This window comes from Amphibalanus amphitrite, unplaced genomic scaffold (genome assembly GCF_019059575.1).
Source record: "Amphibalanus amphitrite isolate SeventyFive unplaced genomic scaffold, NRLGWU_Aamphi_draft 000311F_arrow, whole genome shotgun sequence".
NCBI classification, from domain to species: domain Eukaryota; kingdom Metazoa; phylum Arthropoda; class Thecostraca; order Balanomorpha; family Balanidae; genus Amphibalanus; species Amphibalanus amphitrite.
Genome location: NW_024881806.1, coordinates 637,903 through 648,101, shown reverse-complemented (window position 1 = coordinate 648,101; position 10,199 = coordinate 637,903). Strand labels below are relative to the sequence as shown.

General features: G+C 47.7%; 1 protein-coding gene across 1 annotated transcript; it reads right to left on the bottom strand.

Moving 5' to 3' along the window:
- Positions 1-3,069: 3,069 nt before the first annotated feature.
- LOC122388145 (dnaJ homolog shv-like) lies at positions 3,070-9,846 on the bottom strand. The gene is made up of 8 exons (XM_043378969.1): positions 9,649-9,846; positions 8,184-8,416; positions 7,801-7,955; positions 7,313-7,455; positions 6,743-6,852; positions 5,577-5,699; positions 4,414-4,593; positions 3,070-3,760 (listed from the first exon to the last, which is right to left on the bottom strand). Exons 1-8 carry the CDS (start codon positions 9,717-9,719, stop codon positions 3,696-3,698), a joined length of 1,080 nt encoding a protein of 359 aa, XP_043234904.1. The 5' UTR covers positions 9,720-9,846; the 3' UTR covers positions 3,070-3,695.
- Between the last annotated feature and the right edge of the window lie 353 nt (positions 9,847-10,199).

The following is a 10,199-nucleotide window of genomic DNA, read 5'->3' as shown; positions in this document are numbered from 1 at the left end:
CGCCCCCAATACCGACCCACGCTGGTTGCGCAATGGGTGAGTTATAAACGTCAGCCCCGTGGCAGGCTATTCGGGGTAGGTTTCCAGGCTACTGTGAATGATCCTGGAAGTCAGCTGGAAGATGGTGCAATGGAGTGTATGTGATTCATCCGATCTCCCTGGGTGGATACCTATGAACCTTCGCTTCGTGACCTGCATCCAAAATCAGCTTTGGATGCACCCGAATGGACGTCCCCGCCGCTGGTCCTGAATCCGGACGTAAACACACACTCCCAAGGATCCTCCCATGCAGACAGGGACGGGACTGAATTCCGCTCGGGATAACGGATCCATTTTCGCAGACATGAGCCAGGCTTAACGGCCCGAATCTGCCTGAGTCGAGACTGAGGACTATGACGTGGGTGAATCATGGCGACAGCAGTCAGATATGCGAGTAGAGTGGTCGTATAACGCGGTATCTAATGCTTCAGGACCGCTGGCTGGCGCCGACTCCTCATGATAGGTACAGGGCCGATTACCTAAATCTTATCGGGTGGACATAACATATATGTGTAATTCAATGGTTAACGTGTACGATTGTAAGCAATAGCGCAAGACTCTTGGTCGATTGACCATTGACCAACACGTATCACTTGATATGTTGCTATTTCTGATGACTTTCAAGTGGTGCATTGATATGCCCGAGTTTAATCATTAGACGCAAGTTGCTGAAGATTCACTTATTACTCTTTTTAGGTAGTTATCTGTAGGGAGTAGACATACCTACAGATAACCGGCTTGAAATTCAGTTATTCATGTATTCATGGAGTTTTCCACTTATAACTCCAGTCTCCAATGACGAATTATATGCCCGTGTCCCGTTACCGCGTATCCCTTCAATGACGAATTACATTTCCTTGTCCCGCATCCCCCTTCAGTTTTGTTTCGCGGCTCGGCCGGGGGTATGCCCTATTCTCGTCACCAGTTCCAGTTCCGTGCCGGTCCCAGCGAGCCGTGGTTCCGTGCCGGTCCGTCCCAATGTCATCCCTCACCGCAGGTCACACTGCGTCTGCCATGCGCGTCCGACCGCTGCCAGCCGACCGCCGCCTCCCCGACCTCCCCTCCCCTTCGGTCACGAACTCCAGCCGTGACTGGAGGTCAGTCAGCCTCCTCCGCTCGACCTCCAGACGAGCAGGAGTCCACACCTCTCAACGGGGACGGATTTAGAAGCTAATCCGCCCCGGGTCTTACCGGATGGGTGGGTGGGTGAGCTGCTCTGAACGAACGAGCTGGCACCGCCGCCCACAGGTGTTCGGCTCCGTCCAAGGCCAGGACTATGGGCCGTGCCGGAGCGACGGTTGACATGCATTCTGCTCTGTGTGGGTGGGGTGGTGTATTTCCCTTATGGTACGGGCGGTGTGCCGTGGTTCCTTTATGGTTCGGGCGTTGTGTTTTGGGTTCTCTGTGTGGTTCGAGCTGGGCGTTGTGCCATATTTCCTCTCTGTGCTGTGGTTTGGAGCGTTGTCGTGTGCCGTTCCCCTCCTGTGGCTCGGATGAGTGTGGTTGTGTGGTTCTTATGATGTGGTTCCTGCGTGTAGTTCGAGCCAAGCATGTGCCTGTGTTGTATAGGCCTTGTGTACTTGTAGGGTATCAGCCAGTATACATTTGCGACCACATTGTCCCAGTCAGACCGGTCAAACACAATGGTAGCGGACAGGGAAACTGAGGCCATCAGGGCGGCCTGACACCTCGATAGGCGAGCGTGCAATCATAACAGACAGCCACACTCCGCGACTAGCCAGTCGAACCGGCAGACAGGCAGAACGGTCGCCAGGTCCGGGGTGTGACTCACCGATACTCGGTGCGATTGTTCGGAGGGCGTACCGGGGAACTGGGAGGGGCGAGGGAATAGAGATCCCATTCTGACGGGCTTCATGACGACTGTGTACACAGACCTCTCGACTCTTGAGGCATTGATATAGGTTTACGCCTGTTGTGCGCAGTAGATAGAAAGCTTGCGAGTTGGCCAATGAGCATCCAGTTATAAATAGTGATGAAATCATATCTGTATTTATATTACATGTTTGGTTGGTCCTCATATTAACGTTCTTTCTCAATGAAACCATCGTCTTGGGTATCAGAGGAGTAAAATGAACATACGGCTAGACGGTCTAGGATACACGGTCGAGAGAGCACAGAGGATGATAAGTTAATGACTCGGAAGCGAGCTGCTCCTTTTCCTGGCTTTGATAGCGATTGATTTTGCCTACCTGAGCTTAGCAACGATAGCCATATCCGTCACATCCAACCTTGAAACCTTTGGACAATAGAATTATCGATTGAGTCCTTTCTTCATTTTATCCTGCAGCTATGAATGACATTCCAGTGTTTTATGTCTTAAAAAACGGTGGAGCTGAAAAGAAACGGTTGCAGCTGAAATTTATGACTGTTTCCTCACCGAAAGTCACGAGATCATGCGCCCTTTTGCTGTTTAAACGTGCCTGTTAGTAGGTTACTTCGGATTTTTCCTCGTTAACTATGACCATGGGAGCGTCATCCCATGATCACAACGATCGCAACATCATGTCTTGAGCATCACAAGTGACGCAACCCCTGCCACCACTTGTAACAAACAGGTAACGAATATGCATAGCGCTTGCCTCGGTCAATCATAAGAATCAGATGCGCAGCGAGTGGTGTGTTTGTGACGTCACTATGACGCCTATAGTCCCGTGACGGTGCAGGGGGACCGTCCGAAGTCCCGAGTTAGTGAGCCCTGCAGGTCGGGAGGGTTCGCCGTAACGAGGCGGGTGTGTTATGATGGTTGGAGATATTGGTGTAAACATTGGGGTAGCCTGCAGGAATGATTTGCAGCGGCTGATACTGAATGACCCTGGTAGTGCAGTTGGTACTGCGTCAGTTCAGGGTTTCGGAGGTCCAGGATTCGATTTCCGGTATCGCCCGTCTCTAGTCAAGCCGCTAAGAGTTGGGCATGCTATCACAACTGCCGTAGCCTAAGGGAGGAGGAGGTTCGATCACTCACATCATCCCAAATGTCATTCGTGTAACCACTCTCACACACAGACCTAGTCAGGTGAATGATGTGTATTGTTTGTGATCGACATTGAAGCGGGTTGTGCAATGCCAGAATCAGACACGGAATGGCCACTGTATCACCAGACCTGTATCATTGCGTCCGGACGGCGGTCACCAGACAGTCCCCAGACCACGTAAATTAACTCCCACCCTTCCGTTCCCACCGCTTTATTTGAGTCGCGACCGACCCACGAGGGAATCGCTTCAACGAGGCACGCACATCGAACCAATTCCTCACACCCACGGCGAAACAAACGGAACTTCTGACTAATGCACGCCTAACCACACCTAACAAGAGTAAAACAAATAGACTGTTCACTTCTGAAACAATAAGACCCACCCATCTCGCTCTCACGCGCCTATCACCTCACCCATCCGTCGATGCCCAAAGTGTGTCGCTCGAAGCGACACAGGCGACTAACCCATCACAGAATCGACGCCGGAGACGTTTTCAGTACGGGCCCACGTTGAGGTCATGCCACGGATTGGCCCGTTCGACGTCAGTTCTCTTCACCCATGAGCCAGATGGACCGGGAAGAGGTCGGGTCAGGTGGGGTAAGACTCACCCGCCCGCCCGGCCGGCCCGATAGCATTGGACTAGTTGATCAGACGGCTTCGCGTCAGTAACCGTCCAATCCGTTGTACACTTTGAACTTGCTCTCTTGTTGAATAATGTCCCGCAGATCTGTGAAAAGAATGAAAGGCAGTGAGGTCGAGGTGGGTGAGGCTTCAGTGTTTCGTGGTGCAGCTGTGTCGGGAAGCTTTTTGAGTATTACCGAGAACCAAAACAAAGACTTGACAGAGCGGAAGGCAATAGTGCACGGAATGCCCTACACACACAGTAGGCATAGTAACAGCAGACAAGACAAATCGAACGGTCAAGAGTACGACGTTGCAACTAGCTAGAGAAATATTTTCATCGCAAGCTGTAAACAGTCCGATGTTTACATTATCGGGATAATTTTAGGTCTGGACTGGTGATCACAAGTCGCACTGGAATGCGACGCGCGGCTCTGCACGCACGGAAGATGCATGCATGACAGCAGTGCTCGCATAATATAAACGTCTGCCAGCCTGTAAACGTCCGACAAAACCACGCTGCTCAATTTCACACGGATGCGCGGAAACCAGCAGACAAAACCACTTCAAACTAACCGGCACAATCCCGTTTGTTTGGCCGCTGGACAAGCACTAAACCCAACGAACACAAAAACTGAGCGTATAAACTGTGTCACTTGCGACACAAAACAGCACCCTTCGGACCACTTATAACAAACCCAACCAACGGAAAACACGAGAGGACCCGACGATCCGCTTCCTTGATCTGCGGAAACTCACTCTCTTTCTCCTCTTCGCTGAACTCCTTCTTAGGGAAATCGACGTCGATTGTGATGTACATGGTGCCGAACAGGTTGTTGTTCTCGTAGTTGGGCATGCCCTCTCCCTTCTTGCGGATGCGCGCGCCGGGCCAGGTGACCTTTTCACGCTGCACGCGCACCTTGTGGCCGTCCAGGTGCTCTGTCGGGGTCAGGTCAGGTTAGGTCAAGTCAGATTGTCACTGAGATTTACATGGAGAGCGACCTGAGGTGACAGGCAGAACAGATCAGAGGAAGAAAGAGGTAAAATTGAGAAAACTGACATTCGGAGGCAGACAGATGAGACGATAAGAAAAGCAGAACAAATCACTTAATAGTTTATTTGTAGAGCTGGCCGAAGCACCCTCTTTTTATTTTTAGCACCATGTTTTAGCGGTAAGTGCAGGACTCAGGAGTATTGCTAATTATAACGGTGGGTACGAATAGATGACATCCAGACAGGACAAGGAAGCAAAACACCGCCTAGCTACCACACCAAACAACCCAACACAGACGGTCCCACACGGTTCCCATTATTTCCGAGCCTGGGTGCGGTCCTTATAATCCGGATGCTGTCAGAACTCACAACGGAGAGACGCTTGTTAAGGTTTACAATTGATATTCATCGAAAATCTTCCTAATTCCGTGTACAGAGACTGACAAGGAAAATGTCCCAGTTTCCTCTCTTTGAGACATGCCTTTGGCGAATCGTTAGCCGGGCGAGGATGAAAATGGGCCGACATAAGCTGACAGGAACACAAATTGATGATTTAGAGAACCGGGACAGATTGCTGGGACATGCTTTACAACTCCACACAGACAAGTCGGAACACATAACATTCACTTAACCGACCGCAATCCCGTTTCACAGCAGTGGGATTGTTGACGGCGAAAATAAAAATCCCCTTGTTCCGCATTCAGAGGTGGAATATACAAAGAACAGTTAGTGCAAAGCAAGTGTCCTTAGAATTACCTACTCTGGCGGGGTGTTGAAACAAGCACATCTACAGCTACGAAAAAAAGAAGAAACCCCCGCCACAAAACTCCAACAGCCTCCTCAAAACACATCAACCCATTACCCCGAACGCACATCCCCCTATCTTTCGTCTGCGTCCCTCCGTCTCACCCAATCCCGGAGTTTCTCACCGATCTCCATGTCGAAGCCGGTGAGAGCGTCAGACAGTGAGACAGTCACGTTTGTGTACAGATCGTCTCCCCTTCGCTCGAAACGCGGGTGCGGCCGCGTCTGGATCTTGAAGATCAGGTCACCTGCGCAAGGGGAAAATGAGACATAAGTTACACTCGGGGGACGTCACAGGCTAGATGAACGGTGAGGAGAAAGAATAAATGTGGCCATGAGCACAATAATAGCGATACCGAAAACTGATATAATCAAATCGAATCTAACAGAATGGCGCCTGTTTATATTATACTGACACATAAGCCACCCCGTTCCACCAATAAATCACGACTCTATCCGTGCTCAGTCTACCAAACTGCCCTTGGCATTAATCCGCTCCGGTCTAACCACAACCCAGAATATCTCCACCACACGTCTCCAGTACAGGTGACAGTCAAAGCGCCGACACGAGAGCGGAGTCGGCTAAAAATGGCATCCGTCGCCGCGCTGGAAAACGACCGTGAGAAACGACAGATGGGAGAAAGGACGCTAGGGTTATTGTTACAATGTTACATAGAGGCACAGAAAACGGTGATGGGTATGGCACCCAAGCCACAGTTGCATCAGAATGTTAGCTGTCAATGTCATTCACAAGCAAGAGTAGGAATGGACAGCGATATTTTATGGCGACTTCTTTGAACTGCAAGCAGCTGTCCGAGCGGGCATGGATGTTCACTGGAGTTTAGAAGTGAACTTCACGGACTGCAGGTGCGAGAGGTCGGACCAACAAGGGGATTTTCTCTATTTTTACGCTGTTAATTGAGCGTCATTTTCCTATTCGCAGTATTGTTGAGACGTTTTAATTCGACCGTTATGCCTTTTGTACAGTCCGTTTCTTTCGGTGTTGGTGAATTCATTTGTCATTGAGAATGTTCACCACTTACCTGAACCAAACAATGCCATCAGTGCAACGACCGTCCAACCAAAACAACTTAAGTCTATCACACGCCACGGAACACATAACTTCTAGTGCCTAACGCAAGTTGAGCCGCATGTCTTGGAGACCACAGATCACAATTCATGGACCATGAAAACCTGAAAACCTCCGTCACAAGGGGAGACTGATCGCATCACAGGTCACGATCTACCTATTCCAATAACGGGGACCGGGTACGTTAGGAAAACAGCTCACCAGGGTCTCCGTCGACGTGCGGCTCTCCCTCGGCGACGAACCGCTGCTCCTGACCGTCCTTCATGCCCTGTTCGACCTCCACCTCCAGTAGTCGCTCCTCCGACTCCAGCCTGCAGTGTGGGAGGGAAGGAGAGGTCAGCACGAAAAGACTGATCGCTGATTAACACAAACTGTTAAGCGAGTACGAGTGATAATCTTGCGGTAACGTCAGCAAGGTAACGACACATGGCGTAAATCAGACGGTATAGAACAGTGTAGTGAACGTGTGAACACTGATCATTGAGTATCTAAGTCATATCGGTCAGCATGCGCGTAATAAAAAAAACTTAGCGCATCTAGTTACACACAGCAGCTCATATAGCAGATCCTTCGAAGCTCAACTCGTCAACGTTTAGCTCTTTCTACGGAGTCGTTACTAGTTACTACGGTAACCGTATTGAAATATCGGCTCAAGCTTCGAAGCCATCAAACTAGTCAACCAAAGCATATTTGTGATCAAACTCAAAAAAAAAAAGTAACACACCCTCTCTCTAAGCGACCCTGGGGGTGGAGCAGGAACGGTCTACTTACTTGACGTTGGGACACTCGTCGCAGACCTGCTGCTGAGTCATGGCGAACCGACCCGGGCCCAGCTGTCGAGTCACCATCTCCTGGCGGCAGTTGCAGCGCCGCGTACCGGACGCCGGCCGAAACACTGGTTTGTTTCGCACCACCTGGAGGCGCCACCAACGCATCGTCAGACACGAATCACGGCAGGGCGGTAGCGAATCAAAGTCTCGTCAGCACCGCGAAGAAATAATTTAAACTGTATAACCGCATTTCTAACTTTAAGAACCTGCATGAAATGTTGTCTTTCTTTGAATCGCGTATCCCGCAACTCTTTGTGAAAAAATTACCGTACCTTTCCATAAACGCAACAAATTATGCAACGAAACAACTACATAAATAGAAATCAACTACTACAATGCACACAAAATGATCACAGATCAACCAAAGATATGGGATGGCTACCACACATCCCACTTTCCCGGAGTGCCCGCTGGTATCAACTATCACACCTCGACAAAGTTGCCCGAGTAGAGCTCCTCGAGCGTGACCCAGAGGTCAATGACCACGTCGGCGCCGCGCGGCGTCTCGCCCCGGCCCCGCTGGTGGCCGTCGTCAAAGTCGAACCCGAAACCGCCGAAAAACGACGCGAACGGGTCCATGTTACCTGAAAATGGGCATGCATAGTGAGTAAAACATTAGAATCCTTTTTGACATTTCATACTTAGTGTCACCACTTGTCAGCTGTTTGTGAGCAAACATAGTTAGAACTCATAACTATGAAAAGGGACATTGATAGAACCAAACAGGCACAAGCTTGGAGATCCCCTAAAATTACAAATAGATACTGGTTTTCCCTAATTAACAAACCCCTCTCGAGCTAGTAGGTACTTACCAAAGCCTCCATCTTCTTTAACACACTCCTCTCCACATCTGTCATATTTGGCCCTTTTATCTTCATCTGAGAGGACCTCATAAGCAGCTCCTAGATCTTTAAATTTCTCATCTGCATCAGGGTCATCCTTGTTCTTGTCTGGATGCAAATTCTTTGCTTTTGTTCTGTAAGCTTTCTTGATTTGCCTTGTGTCAGCATTCTTTGGTACTCCAAGTATGCTGTAGAAATCCCTCCTGCAAAAAAGATGGAATAACACATGAGCAAACCATTTTAATGCTACTCAGCAGCTGTATTAAATTTATTAACACATACATTTTAACAGCAAATATGGCCGGACCCATGAAGAAGGAGTTCTATGGTCCATAAGCAGTCAAGTACATTCTTTCTCTTATAGCACATGCCTGCTACCCCTGACCTGTGATACAGGACAAAAAGGAACATCTGTACCTAGTTCTAGTCTATTCCAGGGTCAAGAAGAAGCCATCAGATTTGTTTAGTCACTGAAAATTTCATTAACGTGTAAAAGTAACCAGAAGAATTCCATGTTGAAAAACCTTAACAAGGTGTAACCATAAGGTGTGTGTAAATGTTTGATAGAGCCCAGCACAATAACGTAAGAGGGAGAGAGAACATCCGAGGGACAACCCATGTCCAACCATTATTAATGATATTGAAGCATCCAAATCAAGCTTATTATTGGTATCAATGAAGTAATGGGTTCCCTCAATCTACTATCTAAAATTATTATTAAACAAAGTGCTAATAACCTGAAAAAAAATTAGCTCATGCAGTGCACAGACCCTGAAACAATGCAAACTGAAACCACCATGCGTTTAAAGGGACCCTCCCACCTTCAAAAAAGTTAATGAATTGGCATAAAAGTGATGTCGCTCGGTTCAGAAAGAGCAAAAACGAATATCTACCAAATTTCATCGAAAAATATTCTCCGGTTTTCAAGATATTAGACTTTTACTTTTGTTTACTTTTTGGGATCTCCGCTGTTCCTAGCGACTTTATTTGAAAGTGCGGCATTTGTTGCGCGCAAAGCAGCATATACCACCGCGTGCTACAAAACGTTTTAGTCAAACATTTAAAAATCGTTAGATATCTGCGATGACGTCACACATTCAGAGGGGTATTCCTATGCATTAGCCCCTCTGAATCAAAATGCTGCAATTTTGAAATTCAATATTTCCGATTTAAGGCATTTCTCGATGTTGTGAGTGCCGAAACCGGTAATTGTGAGCCAGGGACCCCATTTTGGCTATCTCAACTCAAATCTAATGTTAAGGTGGGAGGGTCCCTTTAATGATAGGCATCACTATTCCATGCGTGTTATTCATCCACTGAATGTCAATATTCTTTATCAGTGTGCAACCATTCAGATAATCATTACAATGTTTTTTATATAACTTTTTAGCAATACATGCCCAGGCGAAAATTAAAATGACTCAATGCTACTCACCCTCCATATACATCAACAATGTGTGCTAGACAATACAAGAAAAACAGTGAATATCCAAGATAATTTGCCATTTCTTTTATAACAAGAAATCACTTCTTACAAGCACACAATGCCCAAATATATTCAAACAAGCGACATAAGCGACACCGAAAACACCGGCCGCGATGTTATGTGCTGTGCCACATAAACTAACAACTTTGACATTAATAGCGCGCATATCGAACAATGGCGCACCTTTGCTAAGAGAACCTAGCGGAATTATTTTGTACTAAAAAAGACAAATGCATATTTCAGCTCCAAATAGATTTATGCCGTTTAAAGAGTTATCCGTTTGAATACATAATTTTGTATTGTTCTTTCGAGACAAGAAAACATCCCCAAAAACGCACAAAAAAGCTTTTATTTTTTATTAAACTAAATGCTAGCCATACGTCATCGTAAAGTTATGCGGAACGAGAACGCTTCTGAGAATAAATTGCTTCCAGATTACTATGGGTAATTTTCTCTACATGATGAAGGAAAAGAGGCGTTCAACATGCAATTGATATCCG

Excerpts from the sequence above, each read along its gene's own strand:
- LOC122388145 (XM_043378969.1), bottom strand. The coding sequence starts at position 9,719 with ATGGCAAATTATCTTGGATATTCACTGTTTTTCTTGTATTGTCTAGCA. Across the intron at positions 8,417-9,648 it reads ATTGTTGATGTATATGGAGG|GAGGGATTTCTACAGCATAC; the intron begins GTGAGTAGCATT and ends TCTTTTTTGCAG. Across the intron at positions 7,956-8,183 it reads TAAAGAAGATGGAGGCTTTG|GTAACATGGACCCGTTCGCG; the intron begins GTAAGTACCTAC and ends GCCCATTTTCAG.